Raw genomic sequence first — 27,955 nt, 5'->3', positions numbered from 1 at the left:
TTGACTCTGATTGGCTAACAGCGAGCCAATGAGAGCCTGGCTATTAGCATCCTTTACCCAGCGCAACTGGGCGAGCTCATGAATAGTAATGAGCTCAGGCAACACCACGTCAGACTGACCAGCTTTTGTAATTGGCCTGATTTCTCCGCTTATTTTTTTTCAGTGGCTAGAGCTGACAGAGGAGGCAGCAGTTCATTTTCACATTCACGACATAACACAAACACATATGGACCTAACATATTTCAAAAAATGCAAGTAAAAACGGTTTTGTGTGGCAGGGCACCTTTAACACTGTTACTACCACTCTGTGTTTTCACCTCTCAAATATATATCTGTCTTTGCACTATGGCAGTTTGGTATACTTTGACTTATTTGAAACCAGTTTTTGCAGAGTTTATCACTCTTAATGGGAGTACGTCCTCCACCCATTCATTCGGGGTGGCCATCATGCGCTCCCACAGGGCTGCCTCATAGGGACTAGAGTCCATCCAGTCCACCAGTGCTCCATAACTTCTGCCTATAGAGAGACACAGGGACACAAACAAGCATTACACTTCTCATATGGTTTCATTTAAGTAAGTGTTTGAGCCTGAAAAGCCTGACCTTTGTTTTCTTCTTTTTTCCCCATAAATCATCTCACAACCCCTCAGATTTATCTTGCGACTTTGGAGGGGGCCCATCCCACAGGTTAAATGCTACGTGTGCATTGATGCAGCTGTATTAACAATATAATAATGTAATATATAATAACATCTCACTGACTGGGTCATTTTTCTGCCTAATGAGAACTTCTACTTTTGACACTTTTAGTAAATTTTGTTCAGTAGAATTTTGAATGCATGACATTACTTATATATTTTTACATTGTTGTATTTCTGCTACAAACTATTTAAAGATGTCACCTTGGGATTTAAGAAATGGTGACAGGTATTTTTCCCTATTTTTTGACATTTTGCTGGCCAACCGATAAATCGAGAAAGTAATGGCGCAATTAACCGATAATAAAAATAATTGCAAGTTGCCCTAAATTCAGGCGGCTGCTGAATGAACATTGACCTGAGGACAACATTTAGACTTCACCATCTGACAGACTATCCTCTTAATAGAAATCTCTCTCTATATAAGCCAATATATTGTAAGTAGTAAATAGTAAATAAGTGAACAAATTGTCGGCTCAGTGATTACTGTTGTTACATCACAATGAGACGACCTTGGTTTCAAACTTCGCCAAGCTGCCTGACAGATCTCTGCTCTTACAAGTTCTCAAATAATAGTTTTCATATTACACCACTTTTCTGCAGAAAGTGCAGTTTTCTTATTGATACATAAAGCAATGCGATGCTCCAGCTGATGATCACTAGCATTGCATGAGTCAGATTTGTCATCAGTTTGTGTATTTCGAATTGAGATGGACCTCCCCAGTACCTGTTCCAGCTCCAAGCCTCAGGCCCCCCAGCAGGTTGCTGGCTAGCCTGTCTCGGTCCCACACAGTGAGCTCCACGCAGGCTTCCGATAGGTCAGCCTGCTTGATGCCGTCGTACACCATCGTGTGGTTAAACACCGGGTCTACTGTCCTCCGCAGCACACGGGTCTTCTGGCGACTCTTCCTGCTCGTGTCCGGCAGCACAAAGCTTGAGGTGAGGGGGAAGGAGGAAACACGTTGACTGATACAGCAGAAAACATCTAAACTAATTGATTAAGGAGTCATTTTGAGATAGTGCTTAACCGCTTTCTTGCTGAGAGTCAGATGAGAAGATCGCTACCAATCTTGAGTCTGTTCATTCAGTATGAGGCTAACGTCACAGCTAGGAAAAGGTTAGCTTAGAATGAATGAAACGGGGAAACTGCTTGCCTGGGTCTGTCCGAAGAAAACAAACTCAACCTACCAGGACCTCTGGAGATCACTAACTAACATGCTACATCTTGTTTGTTTAATCCGTACAAATCAAACTACAATTAGTTGTTAAACAGGGAGTTAAGTGGAGACACCAGGAAGGAAATAGTCCAGCACATGTCCCACTGTAAAATTGTAAATTTATGTTTTTAGGCTACTGTTTTTATACATATTAAAAAAACAAGATGTAATGTGTTAATTCATGAGCTGTAATGGTGCTGGTAGATGATTTCTTAGTCTCGCTTTTCCAGACCTTCCTCCAACACGGTGCTGCGTAGGAGGGTCTGGCTAGTCCACACAGCATTCTGGGATGGCAGAAAAATGTGCTCTGGTTTATTGGCATTTCTTTAAACCAATCACAATCGTCATGGGCGGTGCTAAGCACCGGGAAAAGCTGCGGTGCCGCTGCAAAATAGCCTCAGGAAGGAACTTGTTTTGGTGGAACGTGTGTACGTTCAAAAGTTGTTTTAGTCGTGCAACAGAAAACTCAGATTGGACAGATAGTCTAGCTAGCTGTCTGGATTTACCCTGCAGAGATCTGAGGAGGAGTTAACCATAGTCCTTATAAATCCAGCGGAGGTTAGAATGCCAACACAAAGGAAGCCCAAAGCAATGGATATCCGGCCTAAATGAGTGAAATCTGGTGGAATTTCCTTCGGCAACGGAGAAATCCCGGAAGTGGAACGTCGCGGATATAGACTAGTGATTTCTTTACCTGTAGACAGAGCTGTTTCCCCGTTTCCTGTCTTTGTGTTAAGCTAAGCTAACTGTCTGCAGCTACATATTTAACAGACAGACTTGAGTGGTATCAATCTTCTCATCTAACTCTGGGCAAGAGTGTTTCCCAAAATGCCAAACTATTCTTTTAACTTAAGATGAATGTTATGTGCATACCACTTGACATATGGGTCGATGGTGGCCCTGATTAGAGGCAGGTTTTTACATTCTTTCACCCAAATGTGAATCTCTCCGGTGTTTGGACCCTCCTTAACTAATCCTTTAAAGAAGAAATGACAAAATATACAAAATATTTTAAGAACCTTGTCTATAGAAAGGGTGTGACTGCGGATAACTAAAATCCACATCAAAAAGCAAAGCCTGTTTTTAAAACAATAGAATAAAGCCGTGTGCGGACCTTCGCTGTGGATGATCTGTGGCAGGAAACGTATGGCTAGTCTCAGCTCTCCTCGACCATGTGATGGCGCCAGAGTGGGTGCAGCCTGAAATGTTTGACAGAGTATAAATTACATAAACAGAAGATCCAAAATCCATCATGAAGCTCCAAAATTCCTTTGTGCACAGGTCATACAGCAACTACAGTGCATGTAATATTGCCAGCTCAAATAGACTCCGGGAAGGCTGCCCACATTCTTAGATAACGCCGCTGTTATTTGATGAGAAAACAACTGCTGAGGATAAAGCAAGCCTGTGTGTGCTTCGCCCCCCCCACCCCCCCCACCCCCCCCACCCCCCTTCTTACCCTTGCTTTCAGTGCTAAGTAGTTCATCTGGGTGTGGTCAAAGTCCCACCTGGAGAGGTCCACGTCTACCTCGCCCAGGAAACTGTTCCTGCCAAAGGTGTCGTGATGCCAAACGGAGAGAATGAGCGTCTGGGTTCGGAGGTACTCCATGCGAACTCGATACTGTAAGGACAGGGAAGAGCGAGCTCTTTTGTTTGATTCTCATGCATGCCAAGTATTAAGCATTACAGTGTGGGAAAGTGTCTGTGTTTGTTTAATACTACAGGCATTATATCTGTGGATTCTTACTCTGAGGATCTCGTTGAAAGTTGGATTTAGTGTCTTCTTTTTTACAGATGTTTTCCTCTTTCCCAGATTAGCTTTATCAGGAACCAGGTAGCTTTTGACATACCTTAAAAAGCCAAAAAAAAAAAATAGCCACCTTAACAACAACTTCAGTATATAATACCATGTGGAACTAGTCACAGTTAGTGACCAAAATGCATTTTCTGAGTGCCAACAACTGGCAAACTAAAATAAATGACACGGCGATAATTATCATCCTAAAATGTAACCCTACACATTTACAGTTTGGCTGTATTATATAGTAGTTTACATGAAGTAGAAAAAGGCATTGTATTATTTCTGAGACCATTGAGAAAACACAATAGTCTGGCTATCACCAGACCAAGCTCAATCTTTTAAGATTGAACATTAGTCTGGGGAGTCTGCTCTGTATTTTCTACTGCACAAGAGGCGTGATCAACAGGCATAGTTCAAATGACTCTGTACGCAATTGGATAGTTCTTCAACCAATCAGAGCAACGATCCGGGTGACGTACTTTGCAGAGCGAGGCAGAGCGAAAGCTGGTCGGTAGTAAAAAAAAAAAAAAAAAGCCGGTCGGTAGTAAGGCAAACACATCCTTCTTTTGTAAGAATTGTTCCAGGGCAAGTTTCTGTTCCGTTTTCAGAGAAAACTTGCCTTTGAAATATTTTAAAACAGCAGCGACTGTCACTGCCCGATGTGAGTCTAGTGCAGATGTGAGTCGCGCATGCCTACAAGAACCTGCTAACTAGAGACTTCTGTAATGTCAATACAGTAAAAATTGACCTACAATGAAGTTCGTTCACTGCTGGCTACAAGTTAGACAAACAAAGGCTGTCACTTGAATGGCGTTTTGAGCTAACGTTAGCAATCAAACAATCATAGATAGCTAAACGTTTTTGAAATGATTTCCATCTTCTGTTATTGTATGTAAAGAGAAAAGTTTATTATTTTATGGATTTCACAAATTTCAGTATGACACGTTATGGCGTAAAACCGTTTAAATCTGAGCATGCGCGACTCACGTCTGCACTCGACTCACATCGGGCAGTGACAGCGACAGCGGCATCAACGGGTTGCTGCCATGGTTGCTGCACTTCGGTGGCCGCCATGTTGAATGTAAACAAAAAGCTGCTTGGTCGCTTCTCTATCGTCATTGTGTTAAACCCGCCAATAGCGCGCCAGGTGGATAAGCCAGTTTGTGATTGGTTCCCGCAAATTTGTAACGGAAGCAGCAATGAGTGCATGGAAACATGCACTCATTGTACATACTAATTGTCTTTCAGTGGTTGTTAATTTCAGACACATCCACAGTCTTACTTAGCAGAGAATGAACACTACATACAGTATAGAAATATGATGATAGTACTCCAGGTACAGTACTCACGGATCTGAGCGGCCCCTCTTTGGGTCGACGGCAGCCAGGTCTTGGCACTCAACCACAAAGATGTGAAACTCTCTGAGCTTCTGGATGTAGTTGATGGAGAACTTGATGTTTCCCTGAACCTCCACATTCCCAAAGTCCCCGCTGTACATGGTCATCACACTTCCACTCAGCTAGGAGCAGACACAAACAGGTAGGCAAACAATTTACGTCATCAATCATAACTGTAATTATTACATACATTTTTTTAAACGGATCATTTTGTGTGTTTTCTGAAAATCTAATCCATCTCCTGGAGATAGAGGACATGGACGGAGAACTCCACCAATTTTACACATCCAAGTCTGTTGGGTCTTAGGAAGGTCTACTACATAATTCTGTATTTGTAAGTTGTTGTTGTTGTTGGGATGCTTTTTTTGTGTTTTGTTTTAACTTTTTATTTTTACATTTCAATTTTCTTTTATACAGCAACTTAAGCTGTGTTTTAAATGTGCTCTAGAAATAAACTTTGCTTACTTACTTTACTTACTATATATGAATTACGTTGTACAAAGGCTTTTGTATGAAGCCTGTGTGAAATTTGATACATTGCCTTAAATGACGTCAGTGTCGGTTGACGCTGAAGACTTCAAGTTTGAAAATGAAATCAAACTGGAGCTGTGCAGTTAGAAAGAAGTGATCTTACCAGACCTCTGTAGGTCATCTCTGTTGTAGCCGCTACCAGGTGTGTCAGACTGGGGGTGGAAATGGGACTGAGTACCCAGGGCCCTCATGTGAGGAGGGCCCAAAAAGATGCTAGAATGAACAGCTGTGGATGCGGAGAGGGGCCCGTAGAGAATGCCTTTCTACAGGGCCCAGAATTTTGTGCTGCGCCCCTGGCCGCTACTACTAGCAAAACCCGAATTTCTGACCAGTCAGCAGTCAAGTTGCAATGTGGGTAATGTAGGCGCCAGGTTTTGTCAAGGAAGCAGAATGCGTTGAATAAAAAAAAGACTTTGGTTCTGCATTGATTTTTTTCTTCTTCTTCAAATTGTCAACTTCACATTGCAAATCTGTTTTAGGAGTGTGACGCTAAATGGGTGGAGTACCCTTTTAATGGTTGTGCTTGACCATCTGGTCCCCACCATGAGTCTGATGGGGATGGGAGTTTAAACTTTTATGAGGGGAAACGGGCATAACATGTGATGGGCCTACCACTCCTAGCGAAAAACATATCATGGGTTACTGTCAATCACAACTGAAGCTTAAAAGCCAACGAGTAGCACAGTTGAAGAGAGCGGTGTCTGAGTGTTAGGCGTGCTCATGCGTTAGCGATGTGTGCTGCTGTGTGCGAACATACAGAAGACAAAGACGCCATGCCAGAGGAGCCGGTGAGATTATTCAAAGAGCTGCTCGTCATTAGTCTTCCTGGGGGGTCACTGTCCTCGCAGGCGGAGTCAGTGTCTCTGCCAACGTCCTGAAACACAGACAGCAGGCACGGAAAGCTCTGTGCACAGGGATGCAGAGCAGAATTCGACCTAGTGGACTAAAAGATGCAGGGGTGGTTTTACCTCCTTCTGTAAGAACGAAGGGACCGATTTGCTCATCTTCTTCAGGTGCTCCGGATCCGAAAATAAGGAGGAGGAGGGCGACGGGATGGATGAAACTAAAGAGCGGTTGATTGGGAAGCAGAAGATACAAAATCTTCACTAAATTGCTTGCAAAGATATCCATAATAAAAAGAATCAAGCATTTTTTTTTTTTTTTTACCATCACTAATGCGTCTCATGTCAGCAGTTGGGTCTTGCCTTCTTTCTTGTCCTGTGAGAAATAAATCCCCAAAAAATCACAGTCTCCCAAAATGATCTGTGCATATGGACAATCTGACTCGGAAGTTATGGACATGCTCACGTGGTGATAAGGATGCTGTGATGTCCTCCATACTTTTAGCCAGATTTTTAGGCCGTGCTTCTGCTCGCCTCAGCGCTTTCCTTACAAGACTTGGGCCGTCACCGTCATTCTCACCTACAAGTACATATTGGAAAGAAAAATATTTAATCATTTTAATGTTTGTTTGCTTACGGTAGTGACAGTTTTTTGTGCTCAGATTGGTTGATGAAACTATTTGGCATGCAGCAAACAGTGATGTTGGACAGACGGTATGCTTAACAGAGGACAAAATTATTTTGAGCTGCAATCTGATCTGAATGCAGAGATTATTTTACTTAAGCAAGTTTATTGCTCACATAACTTGTCTGTCTATACTTATAATTAGGGCTGCATCTGACAATATTCCCATGCTCGATTCATATGCAGATTATTTCTCAATGAATCGATTAATCATCTGCTCTATAAAACGTCAGAAACCGTCATAATATCACAGAGCACAATGTGACATTATTAAATGGCTTGTTCTGCGAGTAGGAACTGAAATATAATGGAAGGGATACATGGTACTTTTGTAATATATAGTGTATATTGTTAGATATAAGTCTTCAATTTGTGTTGGCATTATCCTGCACATTTTGGAATTTGATTTGATTCCTCTGGTATACATTCATTTGCAAAAAAAACATTTCTAAAATAAAATGCTGTCAGTAATAACCAACAGTGCATTAAATATGCAGTTTAGTGACCTTTGGAAATTGTGTGTATTTGTTTGAGGGATGTATAGGTACAGCTCCTGCTTCAAAGCCAATAAAACTAGCTTCCGAAATTGTAAGCTGGTACAACATGTCTTCATCTGTGTGGTGTTAGTGAAGTAAGAGTGACGTATCACCCAGCCCACAAATTAAACATGGGCAGCTGACCACAGGTACACACAGTGTTTACAGACATTTGCTTCTGCCAACACAGATAACTTGACACGGATATGATATCAAAGATACTGCTGTATAAAACACGCGTGACAATAATTGTCCACCAGTCTGCAAACAGAAAGCAGAAGTTGGACTACTCAAAAACAGCTTTATTTTCAATACAATGTTCAACACATTGTAAGAATTATATGACATTTCGAAAAGTGAAAACATTTGTTCTTTCTGCTAAATGTTCACTGTAGGAGATCTAATTTTGATTCATTTTTTACTTCAACTTGCTTTGCTCTCAACATTTACATCCCTGCTTTGAAAAAAGTTGTTTTGATTCCGTTTTAGTTAATTTTTTCCCTAAATTAATCTCATTCTCTGCCTGTGCTGTAAAAAAAAAAAACTCTTTACCAAAACATTGTTGTAAAATATCTATCTACATCAAATTGACTTATTATTAATATTACCTATCAAAAATACAACATTTAACATCTTTCCAAGGCCAGCTTCAGTTTTTCATATTACCATGTAAAAAAACAAAAGTTGTTGCTTACGGTTTGAACCGTTCCTGGACCAGGTTTCTGACGTGCTGCTCACCGATGACTCCTGACCTGCGTCTGAACTGCTGTAGTTTGGCCACAGAGGGCGCTGACTCGCCTTGCTGCCCCTCCTGCCGTAACGCTCCTCTGAGATCACCGGAGTGCTGGCCCTCATCGGCCCATCCAGGTCAAACTCATAGGCAGACTTCCCCTCGGACCCCTGGTCCTTCACCAGCGGGGCGAGGGAGGTGTGGACGCTGGTCTCATCGGTCATTCCCAGGTAATGGCGGTAGTCTCTGGGAACACACGCCCGCGCACGAGGAGTCAGAGTCTCCGTTTCCTCCGACGATCTCCTCAGCAAGGCGCCTTTTTCCATGTTCTGCCTCTGCTTCCTGCTCTGGGAGTGGACGGGGCTTACGTCCATTTTAAGCTCTTTTTCATCGGGAACGCTCAGGGCGAACATGCTGGTGGCGCGGCGCATGGAATTTCCACGACTGCTTGAATTGCTAAAGCTGTCTTTTCTGCTCTTTGGAGAACGAGGCTCTTTTCCTGAACTGCTTGGGGGTTTGGTGGATTTCTCCTCTCTGCTAGAGTCTTTTGAGCTCCTTTTGGACTCAGCTGTCGTATAATTAAACTGGCTGTTTTTGCCCTCATTCGCTGCCCTCGACCCCGTCTGTCTATCATGAGGCGACTTCGATCGATTCTGAGGAGGTGGAGATGATTTCATGACGGCTGGTCTTGTTTTCTCTGATACGCAGTAAACCTCAGGGTCGGCGCACTTTAACTCCTGAGATGAAAGCTGGGCACTAATGGGCTCTTTCCTTTTGGGGCTTTTGGGTTTGTCGAAGGAAAATGATCCCTTGGCATCTGACGTGGCCTCGCCCCAGAACTCACGCAGAGTGTTAAATTGTGTGCGGCTCGTGCTCAGGCTAGGGGACAACTTGTCTAGTCTCTGATTCAAAGGAAGAACAGTGAAATTGTGACGATTTCTATCAGAATCTTCCTCATCGCTGCTTGAATCATTTCCAATTGACGTCAGGTCGTACTCGGACTTTGTATATCTTTTATTCAGTTTTGCTTGATTTGCACCACGAGCGACTTTACCTTCCCCGAGAGCTTTAGGTTTGCCGGTGTAAAACGGGGACTTGTCTCTCTCATTCTCCCAAAAAGATTTGAGCTGCTTTATCTTCTCTGCAATGCTTTCTTGATGTGGCAAACCTTGTCTGTTTGAGTGAGTCATTCTGTCTTTATTAAATGTATCCTCTTTCCGTTTGGGAGACATGCTTGATTGCACGCTTTTATCTTCACTGTCCATTCTCTTTACCTCTTCACTTGAACCTCTACGCATTTGTGTTTTAGGGGTGATTTGTATATCATTGGTGCCTTGCTTGTAGTCCGTATATGGGTGGTTTCTGGACATGTGGAGCTTCTCAGAGTCTGGATCTGTATCCAGCTGAGACACAGGAATAGTCTTGGACAGTTCGTTTTGCAGTGAGGTTTCTCTGGATTGGGAGATACTGTCAGGTTGTGGACTGGACTGGATGGGTGTCCTGGGCTGTGGACTAAGTCTGGTTACACTTAAAATCTCAGTCTCTGAACCTCTTCTGTCAGATACTTGGAGACTGGCTACTAACTTTAAATAATCTAAGTTGTATGTTGGGTCATTATTGTTCCTTTGAGTTAAAGTATTCATCCCCAGACTGTCTACCTCCTGTTTATTATTTGATTGAACATTGTCTCCAGTATCTTTCTGTTTTTCTCTCTTTTCCTGATGATTTGAAGCAGGCTTATCATAAATCTCCTCCCTGTTGTACACTCCGGTCACAGAGGGCATATCAGGTGCTCTGTGGGGTTTGTTTACTTGTTCCTCGTCTTTCTCCACTGAGAGGTGAACAGGTTTTTGTTTGTTGTGGCTGGGTGTGATTGATTTGCTGATAAGTATTTTAGGTCCCGGGTTGCTTTTCTCCCAGAATGACTTCAGATGACTGATTTGGGGCGGTTGGCTTTCATCATTATTATCTTTAACTTCCTGTGACAGCATTCTTTCTCTGGTATCCTTTACCTCTTCTTGTGTTTCTCTGCCTGTTGTTCTTAACTCTTTAGCCTCATTGGTTTGTCTTTGTAAGTTATTCCTCCTCATCTCAAGGGTTTCATTTTTCCAATCACTTATAATATCCCCAGCATCTTTTCGTAATGAATCTTCACCTCTTATTTTGCTGATTTCGACATGTTTGTCGGAGCTCTTTGTCGCCCTAGGACCGTCGTCTGTCTTTAGCGAATCAATGCTGTCTGTGCTGCGGCAGAACCAGTCCAGCACCTTCGCGATGGAGTCCTCCTCATCACCAGTGGGACTGGTGGTCTGAGTGGATAATTGAAACGCGTGTTTCTGATTGGATTTCTTCTGCGTTTGCTTATCAGACTTATCAATGAAGATGAGATCATAAGATTCTGGAGGATGTGGATCTGAAAACAAAAGGTATGAATTAAGAATTAAATACTTGTCCAAAAATAGTCAGAAAGCTACTACTGTCTGTGCTGCAGCAGGTTGGCCTTATCTTCCAAGAGTCAGCCATGCTAGCTGCAATGTAAGGCTGTACGTTGAGCCAAATGCTAACATCCGAATGCTATAATGCTCAATGCTAACATGCTCACAATAACAATGGTAACATGCTGACGTTTAGAAGGTATAATGTTTATACCATGTTCCCCAATTTTAGTTAAGCGTGCAAGCTTGCTAACATCAGCTAATTAGCAATAAACACAATGTAGAACTTGATGGGACTGCCATTAGTTTTACAGGTTGCCATGAAACAAAGTATTGGACAAAATGAACTTAATCAAGATAGATGAGAGGTTAAGGGATCACCAAAGGTATTTACAAGTATAGCAAATGTCATGACACTCCAGTCAATGAGCCGTGTCACCTTCCAACCCGGTCTCACGCCAGTTCGTAAATAGTCACGTTATTTTTATTTGATACATGTACAGGTCACGATTTTCTCGTTTATTTCGTGTACAGGTCACGAATTTCGACCATTACCATTTCACGAACTGCCACGGGGAAATTAAACGCCACACGCCCGCGACAACAACGGGACGGACCGCCACACGGGGATGCGGTCCCCGGCCGCAGGGACACGATCCGCGGTCTCTGTGGCACGCAACAACGGGGACATGAAACGCCACAACAACAGGAGGGTTGAGGTTAGGAAAAAAAAGAACTGGGAAAGGAACTGTAAAAAAGAACTGGGAAAGGAACCGTCACACGGCGGACACACAGACAACAACGGGACGGTTGTGGTTAGGAAGAGAATAACGCGGAAAGGAACTGCAACACGCAGGACGCGAACCCCGGTCTCCGGGGTGAAAGTCCTGTGTTGATTGACCCATCCACCACCCCAACCAACTGGATTTTATGCTTTTCATACTACTCCCTACCGTTGTCGTGCTGTGATCATGAAATATGCTTCCCATTTAAATACATTAAATTAAAATTTGTAATCACTACACGAAAAAAACGACATATTCGTGTCCTGTTCACGAATCAATAGATTCAATAACATGACCATTTCACAAACTGCCATGAGACAGCTCTGGATCTACTTTTAAAGCTACTGCAGTGAGGGATTACACTAATGTTTTTATTCCCTGAAAACAGTATGAATCGATCCCTAATTTTTAGGGTCCAAAAGGTTAGAAACCACTGCCTCAGTTGACACTGAGGGACAGTAAGTAGAGTTATTTCTTGTTACTGAACTCACCCACAATGCTTTGGGGCAGACTCAGCTCTTCCTGCCTCATTGCTGTTCCCACACTGCTGTTGTTTTCTCTGTCTGGATCCTGAATGCTGCCGGTGTGCAGGGCGACAGTGTTCACCGCCGCATGTTCTCTTTGTGTCTGATCATCTCGTGTATCGCCCTTCTTTGGGATCTCTGTGCCAGTGGACGCATCACTCCTGCTAAATGCGGCTGGTCTGAAATGATGCAGGTTGTGAGGTGCAGTGGAAGGATTAGAGAGTTGAATTAAAACGTTGGGGTCAGAGTTGCGGGAGGAAGCGTCCACTGACCTGTCTCTTGTTATAGAAGGTGGGGTTTTTTCTCTCTCCAGACTGGAATTAGACGAAACCTGAGATAAATCGTATAGTGTATGCTGAGAGTTTTTATCTAGAGGTTTGAATGGCTGAGCAGACTGAGATACTTGATTAGGAACAACACTTTTCTGAGGTATTTCATCTTGGCCCTTCAGGTAGGACTGGTTAGAGCTGTCACTGGACCCTCGCTGGAGGCTCCGTCTCGGGGCGGGAACAATCCCCGCTGACCCTCCCTGAGCGTCTAATACCAGGCTGTTGCTTTCTGACTGACTGGAGGTACGTCTGGATAGAAATGTCCTCTTCTTTGGCACTGGCCTGAAACCTACAGAGGAGCACTCTGATGTGAGGGAGCTCCCTGACGTCTGACTGGCCTCTGCTGGCTGGCTCTTCAGTGGAGATATGGGCTCTGAGGGGAAACAACAAAAGAAGCTGCTATAAGTTGTGGTCAATCGCAATTCACAGCCTCACAAATGTCTTTTCACGTGTATCAATTCCAACCTGTCTCAGATGACACCTGGTCCCGACTGGTTGACATGTCATCATTATTTCCAGGTGGCTCAACAACAATAAGGGAAGGGCGGTTGAAAGGGTTGTGCCTCGGCTTGAAGGAAAATGACTATGATGAATGTTTTAGATTACAATAGCTACAATATGACAAGGTTGCACCAGAGAGAAGAAAACATTTACAGAGAAGAGGCTGATTTTGTAACACATATGCCTACCGTTCTTGGAGAGCGGACTGCTGAATTTAGATTCTCTTTTTCTGCATCGCTGTGGGGGTAAAAAAAATTGAAATATTTAGTTAGAAAAGGTGAATTTAAAAGAAATACAAGCACTATAAAGCATCAGATGAAGTGCAGTTTAACATGATGTGCCTGACGCAAAACATCTCAGCAGCAATGGGGTTTTTTTCCTCAAAAGTATACTGTAGTGTGCATGACTGGGGCTTGCTGACTTGTAAATAACGCTGATGAACGAACAAAGAGAAGAATGTCTACCCAACCTCAACAACCAAAGGTATGAGACAAAACTCACAATATCTGGAATTTTGTGGCTGAATCAAAGGATTCATATTACAGGAAAGCAAATCTATAAATAATAAAGCTATAGTGCGTAGTTTCTGTCTCCCCCATTCTAAGTAATGACAACAAAACTGTCAGCGCGTACACATGATACAAGCCTTCCTTGATCGCGCACCACTCCCACCCCTCCTCCACGCAGTTGCTTGTAACCAAGGAGGACACGGAGGATTAAAAAAAACACGATGGACTCTTCAGAAGAGGTCATTATCTTCACTCGATTTTCTGCGCGCGAAAGTCACCGGACGACACCAGTTTCTGAACATAGCCATACTGAGAAATACAGCTGATAGTCTTAATTAGCTTTGTAGCAACTCATTTGGCAACGGCTTGAACGAGGAAGTGAGGTGACAAAGTATAAGAGCGCCAAATTCTGCATAAGGAGGCGTGTTGGGCTTGTGGATGGACAGGACATTCACTCACACACTCAGACCGGGGTTTGAACCGAGTTTTACGGACCTTAGTCCGTAACGCAGTGACGTTACGTCCTCATTTTAAGAGTTTTACGTGACTCATTTTAAGCCAATATCTGATGTTTTACTAACCCTAACTAAATATTTGTCTAAAGTTAACTTGTTCAGTTTCAGAACATTAAATGATGTTGGAAAAAAAATTTTTAAAACGGTGGCCGTTATGTGTTAAAAACGCCCACCGTGACGCAGTACTGTAAATACAACGGTCGTATGAATTGTTTGGGGAGTCACTGGAAATCAACCTATTCTGTCGTTTAGGTATGAAGATGTGTTAACAGGCCGCAAATACAGTTTGGACAGTTACATTCTTGAGTCTATTGTGTGCTTAGGAAATGTGTATATAAGTACAGAGGCTTGGAAAAATCAAATATTGACTTGTAATAAAATGTTAAATGTGTCTCAGCTGTTGCTGTTATTTGAAGTTACTCAAATAGTCTGACAGGCAAAGTATCTTTTAGAGCAGTTAGTTGCACACTGTATAGTATGTACAGTAGTATTCATAATGTCATAATAATCCAGTTACTTTGAATAAAAAAAAAAACTCCTGGTATTTCACCTCATACAACATGATGGGAACATCCTGATCCTTTTGGTGGAATTTCATTCCAGAAATAACCACCACAGTAATATAAACAGCCACTTCTCATTTTTCAGTTATGCCCAGAGCTCTATTGCGTTAAATACTTTGCTAAACTGTCGGTCTGCTAATCCTTTAATATGTCAGACCACATCCTGCAGTGGTGTGAGCAGTAGCTGCTGCTAGGCTATAAAACAGACATGTTCCCTGGCAGCACCACCTATGTTTACACAGGCTGAGTCACAAGACACCACACACACTGCAACCCCCACACCCCCCCCCCCCCCCCCACACACACACACACACACACACACACTGCAAAGACACAAACACACACTCTGCACACACACACACACACACACAGTGCACAGACACACCCACACACACACACACACACACACACACACACACACACACACACAAACACACACACACACACACACACACACAAACACACACACACACACACACACACACACACACACACACACACACACACACACACACACACACAAAATACTGTATACACTGATCAAGGGAGAAAGAGAGAGAGCGGAGCTAGTCGAGTATTTCAAATTGGTCTGGTTATTTAATGTTATCTAAAGACTGTTATATGTTGGCATGCCCTTTCAAGTCAGGCTTGGCTAAATAAGAACATGAACATAAGAAAATGAAAAGGTAAAAGACAGACAGATTGGTAAATCTGTGAATACGAAAGGATTGTGTACTTGATGTCCTGCTGTTGTAGTGGTTCCAAAAATCTGGCAGGTTTTGGTGGAGCGACGATGTCTGAACCTCGACTGCTGGGTGTCTTGGATCTTTCAATTCTGAGGGAACCATCTGCAGCAGAAAGTTGAGGAAAAAAAAGTAGAAAGAAATAATAGAGTTAATAACAACACGCTGCAATCAAAATATCAGGTTGTATATGTTTTTCATACAGTATGTTTCAAATGCTGTATTCTTTTGATATGGGGCAGATGTTAGGTTGATTTCTTCCCTAGCCCGCTGTATGTTACTCTGCGATTCAGAAATCTATATGTTATAGTTTCACTTGTTATCCAGCAGCCGGTTTTATCCTCCAAAGTGTTTTTGTGATCTCACAGTTGTTAATGGTCTGCCCTGAAGGATAAAATGTTTCTCAGGGGTGAAATCAGTGTTTAAATCCAATATTATCACAAACTGTGTTGCTTTCCTCTGATCTTCTTCTCTTCTGTAATATACATATAAGTCCACTGTGGCATAGTCGGCGTAGGAAAGGTTGGATTTAAATTTTGGTTTTGCCATTAAACATTTTATGGCACAGAGAATATCAGCTTCTGTCTTCAAACAGACGCTTTAGAGTTCATTCTTTCAATCGCATCAGACTTAAAAACTCTTTCATACATCAATACATATTCAGGGTTACAAGTCTCCAATACCTTGTCTGTGTGTATGTTCATGTCATTTTCTGTTATACATCTATTCTTTGTTTCCTTACTTGGGAGTTTATGTCATTTGTGGTAATGTTTCATGTATGTCTGTTGGTGTTATTCATTATGTCATTCATAATATCTTAGTTATTTATGTATGTCTATGTCCTCTTTTTTTATACGAGCTACCCAGGGATGCAAAAAGAATTTCAGCCCTGGCTGACAATAAAGTTATATCGTATCGTATCATATCTTTCAAGGCAGACAGAAGACATCTCAGGGTATGTGAAAATACCTCTGAAGATATAACCTGCTGCTGGACAACAGGTACAGAAACTAAATGTAAAGAGTGCTGGGGTCACAAATGGAGCTAGAACAACAAGCCCCCCTTCAACAGTGTAGAATGAACACACCTAAACCAGCTTTCCTCTTTTTCATGGAGGCCAGGATGATCTCAGAGCCGTGAATCTTGTCCATGTGTCTGCGAGACTTGGCCTCGTAAAACCACTCTCCAGTCCGGTACTTCCGCTCGGTGTCTGGCTGCGATCCGCTGTCCAGAATCTTCTCCAGTTTCCTGGAGGGGAAACACAAAAGGAACATGTATAAATGCTTAAGTCAGGAGGTTTGTATAGTCTGTACAGTCATTCATTATCTGTTTATGCGGTATGTTCGCCTAGCTGAGAAATACAAGACTTATACATACAGTATATACAAGATTTACGTGTATCAGCTGCACTAAATAGTGAATCTGACACCATTTTAATTCAGTTTGAGCAGCACTAATCTCTAAATATGAGGTGAAATATAAAGCCAATGGCAGACACAGAAGAGGCAAACCACAAAGATGGCCCAAGATGGCTCGATGGTGTTTTAAGCCCCCAACGTAGACTTCAAGGCAGCGCTGCGACTGTCGACTTCAAGGCATCTAAAGCCCCTGACACACTAACCCAACGGCCGACCGTCGGCAGAAAAGGCAGTCGGACTGATCAGTCGGCTCCCCGAGGTCCAAAAAGTGCCTCAGAACACACCGAAGCGACGCCGACTTGAGCGTAAGTTCTGCGTGTGCGCGAGACGTAATACGTCTCCATAACAGCAGGCGGCGCTAATCTGTATTGAAAACCGGCAGCTGATTGGACGAACGCATCACGTGGGTCTGGCTGTTCCCGGATTTTTCAACCGGGCATAATGGCGGCTCGTTCAGAATAGGATCTCGTATTTTACGAAGATAGTTCACCGAAACGTGTTTCTGAAAACATTTTAAGCGAGAAATAGGCCATGCAGTTGCTGAATTTGTCTTCATTTCAGATCGACAAAGGTCAGTTTAAAAGATTTTCGTCAGATTTTGAGAGACTCTAGTCACGCTCATCCCGCTCGTCATTTCTGGGTTAGCACTCCACCAATCAGATTGGTCATTGAGTCCGACTGCCCGACCTCTGACCCAGCAAGTCAGGTCGGCCAAAATGAAGGCCGACAGCTCCTCCCATGGCCGATGGCACGGAACACACCGAACAGACTCGAGTCACCAACCTCGCCAGACTGTCCGACGGCCGATTATCGGGTTGCTGTGTCAGGGCCTTAACACTAACCTTAACCCTAACCATTGCCTAATCCTAGTGCCTTCCAGGCAGCGCTGCCTGGAAGACGATGTTGGGGGCTTTAAACACCAAACACCACAAAGTTTTGAAGTTGTCGGCACAACTGGATATCATTTTGTATTGGAGTTGATTTATTTCATTTGTTACTGCTTGTTTTATACTGTTTTCTGTTTTTAACCTTGTTCAACTTTCTTTCTTTTTTTTTTTTTATCTCCTGAGGCACATTATCGAGTCAGTTTGGGAAAGTGAAATGTAAAAGTTATTTAATATCACTTTTAGTACACCCTGTTTCCAGGGGCGCCTCCAGGAATTTTGGGCCCCATGACAAAAAATCAAATTGGGCCCCCCAGCTGTTGTCACCACATCTCTAGGACCTAACTGTCCCATCAAAACCTTTACATAACTCTAATTAAAGGCTTGCAAATGTCTTGCTTCTTGTAGTTCAATACAGTTAATATTGTCTGTATCTTACATGCAGGCTCAGGTAAGCTACTCACTGTTTCCAACTGTCCAGCATCCAGTACAGACAGTAGGTTGTTGTTTTTTTTAATTTTATTTCATAATGATCATTATGTGAGAAAATAATTGTTATTAATGTGTTTGAATTTCTGTCATTAATAAATATTTCATTTTCTTTTTTGTAATGGTAAAAAGAGCAAGAGAGACAGAGAAATCCCCACAGACTCTCTGCAATGACGCTAACTGGCATATCATTGAACACAATGTTGCTCACCTTCTTCACTGGGACAGGGAGGGGCACAGTTAGGGGGAGGCTGGGGTGCTGCTGACTCATCTGTTGTTAAGTCTGCTAAAAGGGGCAGGGACAATGATTTAATATGAATATCTTGCTAAACGTTTCCCTGCACTGATTAAATGGTGATTAAATGTAGGCTAACACTAGTCTGTGGACATTAAGCCAACAGGTTAATACCACTCACAGACTATAGGCTACCCACCTTTCTTGGTGAAAAACTGGGTTACAGTTTGACACCCTTTCCTTTGTCTCTCCTCTCTTTCCTTTTTTGAAAACCAGATTTTGATTTAACGTTACTTGGCAACACTGTGGTCACTGTAGCTAGTTCTGGCGCATCTACTGACTACAACTAAACACATAGACAGTATATAAGAATGGACCAACAGATCCCGTTGCTCTGGACGGAGAAGGAGATTAGAAGCACTTTTCCGGTGAGCGCTGAGAGTTACTGCGCAGCCTCCAACTGAGAGAAACGGCGTAAATGTGACATGAGCAACGTGTCTGAAAGTTGTAAGTCTTCTGGTAGCTGTGCCAAGAGAAATCTCAATCATTCCCAATCTTGCAGAGATGGAGAGCGTAGCTATATGTAAGGAGATAACATGGACACAGGCTAATTACTGCTAACTAAAATGCTAGTTAACATTAGTAATTAAACTTAAACAGCTAATGTAAGTCGAAACTGCCTGTGAGCTTCTCCTGTACTATACAGTAATTCCTCTACTATGCGACAGTAAGTCGCGTGGTTATGACACAATTGTAATATTATTATGCTGTGTTTCTTTAGAAATAAACAATGGACAAATAAAGTATTTAAACGCTTCAAAATGAATGAACGTCAGGTGATCGCTTTGTAGCATCAAAATGGCGCCATAGGAGGTTCGAGCTCTCCTTGGTCCACGAACCTCCTATGGCGCCATTTTGATGCTAATAAGCCATCACCTCCTGTTAGCATTCCATTGAATGCCATTCATTTTGGCGCCGGTTGGTTCCGTCTCACATTAGCTGTTTAAGTGTAATTACTAATGTTAACTAGCATTTTAGTTAGCAATAATTAGCCTGTGCCTATGTTATCTCCTTACATATACCTACGCTCTCCGTCTCTGCAATATTTGGAATGATTGAGATTTCTCTTGGCACAGCAACCAGAAGACTTCCAACTTCCAGACACGTTGCTCACGTCACATCTACGTCGTCTCTCTCAGTTGGAGGCTGCGCAGTAATGCTCAGCGCTCACCGGAAGAGTGCTTCTAAAGACCTTCACTGGTCTCCGTCCAGAGCAACAGGATCTGTTGGTCCATTATATATATGTCAATAAGCTTACCCCCTTGACTAAACACCGTCACTGAGTGCTAAGGCAGGACCAAACCATTTCATGCAGATACAGGGGGGTGGTCAGTCAATATGGATGTTTACTTTTTGGTCAATGGGGATATTTAACTTTTACTGCCAAAAAACAAGTAAAAACAAAGAGATCATTAATTGTATTACTATATTTCAAATATATATATACTGAATGATGATGGTTTAATCATTTTATATTAGTTTTTACCTATTTTTTGGGGTCCCTGTCAGTCATGGGCCCTTGGAATTGTCCTAACTTTTCCCCCCTATACGGCGCCCCTGCCTGTTTCATTCTTCTACTCCACTTTATAGTGCAACGCCGGCTTTACATAACAGTTGCACATGATCTATTTAGAGGAAGGAATTCAGAAAACATTCCCATCAAGTTCAAATTGAATCAAAGAGAAGTGACCGCTTCAACTCATCTTCCCTCTAGACGGAGAAGCATAGCAGTCATGTGAAAAAAGGGTAGCACATTATTACAGGCTGTTGGCTTAATCCTTTTACACCAGGCCGACCGAGACACAGCGAGCATTCAGCCTCCCGCTGATAAAAAAGAAAAAAAGAAAAGGTTGACTGGTGAAATCAATTAAACTCACAATGAAAAGCACATTGTTTCATGACATTCTTGACTCTTGTAAAATGGAATGAAACCCATTTTAAAAGATGTTTTGTTGTTACGTTTACATGCATGACTGCAGTTTTATTGGGAAAGAAGTGTTTTCCTTTTGTATCTGCACATGGGAGGGATGAGAAAACATACTGGGCCTTTGTTTGTCTTAACAATCCTTGAATATACACTGAGAGGAATGTTTGACCCCTCCCAAAGGTTCAATGGAGATCTTAGGAACAGCTGACTTCAAATTTAAGCTGCAATATCTAACATTTTTCTTTATTTCCAAGCTGACCGGAGGCAGCATCAGGCATCACCCTCTTCACAGGTGAAATGTCTCTCATCATTGAGGCCTTTAAGGGTTTCTATTCTTGTTTGTCAGAACAGCATGATCCTCTCTCCCATGTGTGGACTTCATCTAGGCTGTAATCTAATTGCCCATCTCCCATCGAGGCTTCTCAGCGATGCCTTCTCTGTATCTGGCCAAGCTGTTATTGTGTTATTCTATTATGGCGAGAGAAGTATTATTTTCCCTGTCCCACAAAGGCCTCTTCTCACAAAAACAGCCGTTGGAAGGACTAAGGCGTACTTATCGAATCATTAAAATTACATTAGCTGAACAACATGACATGAGCTTAAATGTCAGCCAAAACATTTCTGCTCATGTAAATTAAGCCGAGTTGGATGCTGTTGACATTTGAAACCTCTACCAGCCTAAAACGCAATTTAAGGATGCCAGATGCTGATTTGTTTTTGCTGACGCATATTTCTACCAAGGGGGTAAGCCTCTCTCCACAACGCGTACCTTCTATGGCGCCATTTTGATGCTAACAAGCCATCAACCGCCGTTAGCATCCCATTGACTGCCATTCATTTTGACGTCACTTTGACAGCTAATAACTTTACATCTGAAGCGTTTAAAGACTCTATTTGTCCATTGTTTATTTCTAAAGAAACACGACAATGTATAAAAGGCTCCATTACCTTGTATCTCACGTTATGGCTCCGTAGCAGACGTTTTTGTAAAAATAGGCTAACGATTGTGTCATAACCACGCGACTTACTGTCGCACAGTAGAAAATTACCGTATAGTACAGGAGAAGCTCGCAGGCAGTTTCAACTTACATTAGCTGTTTAGGTTTAATTACTAATGTTAACTATCATTTTAGTGAGCAATAATTAGCCTGTGTCTATGTTATCTCCTTATATATAGCTACGCTCTCCGTCTCTGCAATATTCGGAATGATTGAGATTTCTCTTGGCACAGCTACCAGAAGACTTCCAACTTTCAGACAGGTTGGTCACGTCACATTTATGTCGTCTCTCTCAGTTGGAGGCTGCGCAGTAACGCTCAGCCATCACCGGAAAAGTGCTTCTAATGGCCTTCACTGGTCTCCGGGACAACGGGATCTGTTGGTCAATTTCTTTTACTGTCTATGATTTCTACTAGGCCTGCACAATTAATCGCAATTTTATCGAAATCGAAGCGCAATATACGTTAAAGGCAAAATATGTGTCAAACCATTCTGAGTTAAGTACTGTGTTGCTGCAGAGACGTCCCGGCCTAGAAATCGTATCCTATAGTATAAAGAAAAGAATCTTTGTTTGGTACAGATCCTCGCATAAATCACACTATAATCATTTCAATTTTCAAAATTTTTATATTTTTCAATGAAAATGAGAATAATGATACAAAAATGATCATTCCCTCCAATATCGTGAATCATATCGCAATCGCAATATCAGTCAAAAATAATCGCAATTAGATATTTTCCTCATGTCTTGCAGCCCTGGCTTCTACCTGATTCTCTCCTCCTCGGCTTTCTTCAGCTCGGCGTCCCTCCTCAGCACCGTCATTATCGCCCCCTGCTCCTCCTCCGTCAGGTGGCTCAGGTCAATCATGGTTCCTCTCCCCCCCCTCCTGCTTCTCTCAGCGAGCAGGTGTGTGTGGAAACGCTCAGCAAGCAGGGAGCAACCACCAGCTGGGTCCGTCACTGCCAGGCAAATCACATTGTAAAATCCTAAACCGTTGTGATTTTGTTCCTATATTTCACAAGCGTGTTGAGTACACCAGTACATATTGATTTAAATGAATTACAAGGGTAAGAATTACATGGGCAGACAGTCTTCTGTTATTTGGAGAGTTGTTTCTAAAAAATATGGGAGCAAAATTACAGCATGCCATTCTTGCCCAGCCATTGAACTGCTGTGACGTCCAGCTCCGTTTAAATCAAAAAAACTGGAAGCCCTTCCGACAATTCCACCAAATGACTGTAAAGTGAACCACTGTAGCTTCTGTATCTGTTCAGAAACAGTGGGGGAAAGTAACTAGGGAGATTTACTCAAGAACACTTAAGTCAAATGTTGAGGTACTTTACTCCAGTATATCTATTTATTTTACTTTATACTTCTACTTCACTACATTTCAGTGGGAAATATTGTATTATTTTACCCCACTACATTATTTGACAGCTAGTTACTTTACAGATTAAGACTTAAGTGTCTATTCGGGGCTTTATGAGCTGATGTTTATGAGCTATATGAGCTCAGATTGTTTCATTTAACTAACAGCTTGAGGCCCAAAGAGCTCAAATGATCTAATATTTCACAAAAAAGCAAAGATTAGGGATGAAAACTAATTTGTTTAGCAGAGCTTTGTTTTATCTCCCATTTATCATCGCACAGCCGCTCAGTTATCTTGTGACCTTTTGAAGGGGCCTCACCCCTAGATTGTGAACCACTGGAAAAAAAGTAGTTAAAACTAACTCCACCTCCACCAGCTACAACAGTAAAATGCTGCTCATTCATTAATGCATCAGTGTTAAATATCTAATAATGTCAAGAACTACTTTCTACTTTTCGCACATTTTTTCTGATAATACTTATACTGTACTTATACTTGAGTAAAGGATATGAGTACTTCTTCCACCACTGCATCTACACCATAAAGTATTGAAATATGCCTTGTGTGCTCCTTTAGCAAGTTTATTTAGGGAACTGATTGTTGACACCACAGGTAAGAACTCCATAGAAAGACAAATTCACTGACTGTTGGAGCATTTGTTCTTTGAAAAACAACAACGCTTTGTCTTTGTTAAACAGTATTTATACAATGTGTAAAGCAACACATGTACATGGCTTTGTGCAGCTGCAGATTCTGAGATAAAAGTGAACAAGCTGCTGGAAATGTTCTCTTGTCAAGTTGTTTTCTCTCTTTAGTAAACTACATTTAATTTGTTACCTAGAGTTAAATTCAGTGGTAGAAGAAGTGTTCAGATCCTTTACTTAAGTAAAAGTATATAGCCTACTAATACCACACTGTAAAAATACTCTGTTACAAGTAAAAGTCCTGTCGGGTAGTTTAATTTATAATAAACCATCATATTTTATTAACTACATGTGTTTTGTGTACAACAATCTTAATTTGTAAAGTAACTAAAGCTGTCTGATTAATGTAGTGGAGTAAAAAGTACAATATTTCCCTCTGATATGTAGTGGAGTAGAAGTAGAAGGTGGCATGAAAAGAAAAGACTCAAGTAAAGTACAAGTACCTCAAATTTGTACTTCAGTCCTTGAGTGTTACATTCCACCACTGGTTACATATAGCTAGAGAGAGCAGAGTGCACTTTTTACCAGTGTCCAGTCAAATCTCCTACCTATTTTCTGGTTTATTTTATAAGCCCACACTTACAAAGTGTGTTTATGAATAACCTACGATATAATGCCAGCCAAAAAGAAGAAAACATAAGTGTCCCTTTAATGATTCAGAGTATGTCGCCTACCTTACAGGACGCCTGCAGGCTTGTTGCAAACCGCTCCTCTAACTCCCATCCTGATGTGTTGGTTACAACAGAAAACAGCTGAAGTAGGAGTAGAAGTGTTTGGCTCCTCCACAGGTCTGATGCTGCTGGATGTGCTGGGCTCCCCGGACAGGAGCTGAGGAGAGGGGGCGGACTCTCACTCTCTCTGTGTGTGTGTGTGTGTGTGTGTGTGTGTGTGTGTGTGTGTAGGACCTGACATGTACATCAACGGCAGAGTAGTGAAATACTTGTTTCAGTGAGGTATGTTATCTGTGCTGTAGTGGCAGGTGGCGTCCAGCAGGTGTGCTCAGTTTCCACACGTTGACATCATCAGTGTGTTTGACAAAAGGGTGTGGACATCCGCACAGGCACACCAGCTGAACCTGACGTATTTCAAACAGCAATGCTCACAGTACAAATAATAACAAGTTTGTAAGGCCTTCAAATTGTTTGGAGAATATTGTAAAGGTAAACTGTGTTGATCAGCTCATTTACATCACCATCCTCCTCAAGATCCTTGTGAGCTTTCTGTAGATCCTCCTGAGTTTCAGTGAGTGCATTGTGCAGGGTCTTGAGATTCTCCTTGATGTCCTCTGATAGCTCTTCATGCTCAAGAATCGTTGCTAGTCGTTTATAGATTAGAGCCTCTGTCCAGAGCAGGATGCAGCGCACGCCCCCGCCTGTAGTGCTTCCCTCATAGTGCTTGGTCTACAGACCCCTCCACTACTACCACTGCTGTAACCAGAGGGTCTGCCATTCCAGAGCCCTTGAATCTCTTGTAGATAGCATAAATGTAGGACATCTGTTGGTGGAAAGTGCCGAGGTTTCGGATAATGTCCTTCAACATTTGCGCATTCTCTGCCTTGAGCTGAACTCTTGTCTTGTAGGTGGGCAAGTTCTGGAGGAGCTGCTCATCACTGATGCCAAGGGATGAGACTGCAGCCTCAATGTAGTCACCACCTCCCCCAACATCATAGACCCACTCGCTTTTATTAAGCTCACTTCTCTCTTTGAAGCCAATTTTCTCTCGATACTATTAATGAGCAGGTCCTTGACGTAAGATGATTTCACATCGCCCACTGCATAGCCATACTCACTGACTATGCGTTTGTAGTCTGCTAAAAGAGACTGTAGTGAAGATGACAGAATCAACATGTCTCTGAGAGCGACACACTCTGGAGATGCATTGCATCATCTGGCTTGAAATGTGTATGGTGGATGTGCTTCATCCAACAGACACGGTGGTACATGATGTCATTTGCAAAAGGATCTGACAGTGCTGATGTTGACTCAATGAGCCTTGTGAGACGGTCCCTCAACTATTCATCTTCTATAAGGACTGCGTGGCGCTTGAAGGCATGCCATGCTGTGTGTTGATTCTGAACAGCTTGCTTTACACTCTATTTGGGTGCCTCATGTCCTCACCTTGCATGCACCACACACTTTGTCTTGTTGTGGAGAGGCCCACCCACAGATGAACGCAGGCGCTTTGGTGATGGTCCCTCTGACTCTTTGTCACACAGAGCCTTCTGAGCTGGCATTTCAGAACTTGAACACTAAGCAATGCCACTTTCTTTGTTTGCGCGCTGTCTGGCTTTTTCTTTTGTCTGAAGATAAGATGGAGACATAACATGACTCTGACTGATGTATGTAATGATTCCCTGGCCCATCTTGCCACGAAGTGGTGGTGTAAACATGACCAAATTTGTCAAGCCCTGACCAGTTTTTGGCTTTGGATTGTAAGCTGTCCCATTTTCCTTAGTTGATTTTATCAGATGACTCACAAGGCTTGCCACATTTCAGCACACATTCATAGGACATTGTGCCTTGTTTTTCATGCTACATTCACATAAACCTAAAAAAGAGAAGAAAAAATAGAAGCTAGTTATCAGCTCTATCTAGCTAGGGTATGCCTATTGGAGTTGAAATTAGCAGTGTTGCAAACCCGAATCATGTTAGTAGCTAGCTAGCTAGCTAACGTTAGCTAGCTACCTAACTTGGCGAACACTAATTATCAATGATAACTTCTTGCACATAACATTATCTCTTTGCTGTCATACATTCATAATGATAAAATTCTCTTTGGACTAGTGAATAATGTTGAGTATATATGAACTTACCTCGAACAAAGTGTCTCAATGCAGCAAGGAATTTTCCAGTGACATGAAACCGTAGAAACTAAACAGAGATAACGTGTTCGCACATCACTTGGAGGGAGTGAGGTATGCTTTGTTGAATTACTGCAAAAGACAACTTTAGAGATATTTTATGCCATTGAGAAGTGTTAAAATAAAATTACATTTAAAGAGCCAAAAATTGGCAGCCATCTTGAATTTGAAGGTTAAAAATAGGTCAAATCAATAAATCTACATCATTTATGAATTTCTTGACCCAAATAGTCTCAGAAACCATGTATTATGCAGCACTGTGGGCAAAACCATTAAAAAGTTAATGTCCAGCTTGGCTGACGGCAGCCATTTTGGATATAGGGATCTCACAAAATTACCCCCCATTTTTGTGAAGGGCAACCCAGCTAATTTTTTTGACAAATCCAGTGAGAAACAAACCTCCACTCTCCACAGTCACGGAACTGCTATAGATGACCCAACTAACTTTTGAACGTACACGTTTTCCCCAAACAAGTTCCTTCCCGAGGCTATTTTTGCAGTGGCACCGTAGCTTAGCGCCGCCCATGACGATTGTGATTGGTTTAAAGAAATGCCAATAAACCAGAGTACTCTTATTTCTCTTATCCAGCAATGCTGTGCGACTAGCGAGACTATTCTCACTGTGACCCCGATGTTACTCCGTGGTTTGGGTTCCCTCCTCGTTTGTTGTTGATCAGCCCAAAAAACGGACAAAAACTGTTAAAAACAAGAAAACTTTATCAATATGTTTGGCTTGTGAGTGACCACATAAATTAGTGCAATGCGTAGGCCTACGTGTCATTGCAGGACATGTTATGGCCTGTTGTGGGCTGCGAGGGGTTAAACTGAAGAGTATATTTTCCTTCTTAGATTGTTACCTTTTGATTATTATAAGCTTGAGGCGGTAACAGTAGAAAAGCAACGATTAGTGGACCGATTAATCGACAACTTTTTGACATTTTTAATATGATAATCCAAAACATTGCCTTGTTTAAGCTTCTCAAATGTGACAATTTTGCTACTTTTCTTGTCTTAACATAATGAATTGAATATATTTGGGGTTTTGTCAGTCAGACAAAACAAGACATTTAATGACATAACCTTGGACTCTAGATAATTATGATTCACAATTTTAATTGTTTCTTGATGTTTTACCTTATGATTTATCAATCAATCGAGAAAATAATCAGCAGTTAGTTAGTTGCAGCCCTAGGTGAAAGTATCCAGTATTTGGCAGGACAAAAAAGAAAAAAGAAATAAAAAAAACATTTTTGAGACCTCTCTCTCTCTCTCTCTCCAGGCTGGATTATGAACCGCAACTTCCCCAGGGTCTTATGAATTGTAACTTGGTGTAGGAATATGGCGATCTGCACCACTAAAGCAGAATATCAAATGACATAGTATGATCCTGTATAAGGGTCCTGTCCTGTCTTACAATGGCAACACATACTGTACAATGGCAAAAGGTCTCTTATGCACGACCATGTATTTACAGTATTTCAAATTAGTAATAGTCTACTTTGTATGTTGTATAATCTTAAACAAGTGTAACCATTACTGGTTTATAAATTGCCTACAAAGTATAAAAGTAGTATAAAAGTATTTCTGTTTTCTTTACCGTCTTGCTGTATGCCACAGTGTAAACAGTTAAAATTCAAAAGATTTTGTTTTTGGGTATTTTCTGCCTTTA

At 42.0% G+C, this 27,955-nt stretch overlaps 1 protein-coding gene across 6 annotated transcripts; it reads right to left on the bottom strand.

Moving 5' to 3' along the window:
• Window positions 1-192: 192 nt before the first annotated feature.
• sytl2b (synaptotagmin-like 2b) lies at window positions 193-24,329 on the bottom strand. Of its 6 annotated transcripts, XM_031296415.2 has the most exons (20): window positions 24,101-24,329; window positions 22,120-22,312; window positions 16,429-16,589; window positions 15,335-15,446; window positions 13,200-13,248; window positions 12,976-13,078; window positions 12,454-12,883; window positions 12,149-12,360; window positions 8,403-10,850; window positions 6,953-7,066; window positions 6,812-6,862; window positions 6,613-6,707; window positions 6,402-6,518; window positions 5,066-5,235; window positions 3,663-3,765; window positions 3,375-3,536; window positions 3,030-3,114; window positions 2,789-2,891; window positions 1,426-1,631; window positions 194-517 (listed from the first exon to the last, which is right to left on the bottom strand). In XM_031296415.2, the coding sequence occupies exons 2-20, from the start codon at window positions 22,218-22,220 to the stop codon at window positions 369-371; spliced, it is 4,971 nt and encodes a 1,656-aa protein (XP_031152275.2). In that variant the 5' UTR covers window positions 22,221-22,312; window positions 24,101-24,329; the 3' UTR covers window positions 194-368. The 6 variants fall into 6 exon arrangements, with proteins under 6 accessions (XP_031152271.2, XP_031152274.2, XP_031152273.2 ...); XM_031296411.2 differs by having other exon boundaries at window positions 193-517; window positions 12,149-12,883; XM_031296414.2 differs by having other exon boundaries at window positions 193-517; window positions 6,402-6,503; window positions 12,149-12,883.
• Window positions 24,330-27,955: the final 3,626 nt, after the last annotated feature.

This window comes from Sander lucioperca, chromosome 5 (genome assembly GCF_008315115.2).
Source record: "Sander lucioperca isolate FBNREF2018 chromosome 5, SLUC_FBN_1.2, whole genome shotgun sequence".
NCBI classification, from domain to species: Eukaryota; Metazoa; Chordata; class Actinopteri; order Perciformes; family Percidae; genus Sander; species Sander lucioperca.
Note: the sequence above shows the minus strand (reverse complement) of the source record. Positions and strands in the feature narration are given on the sequence as shown.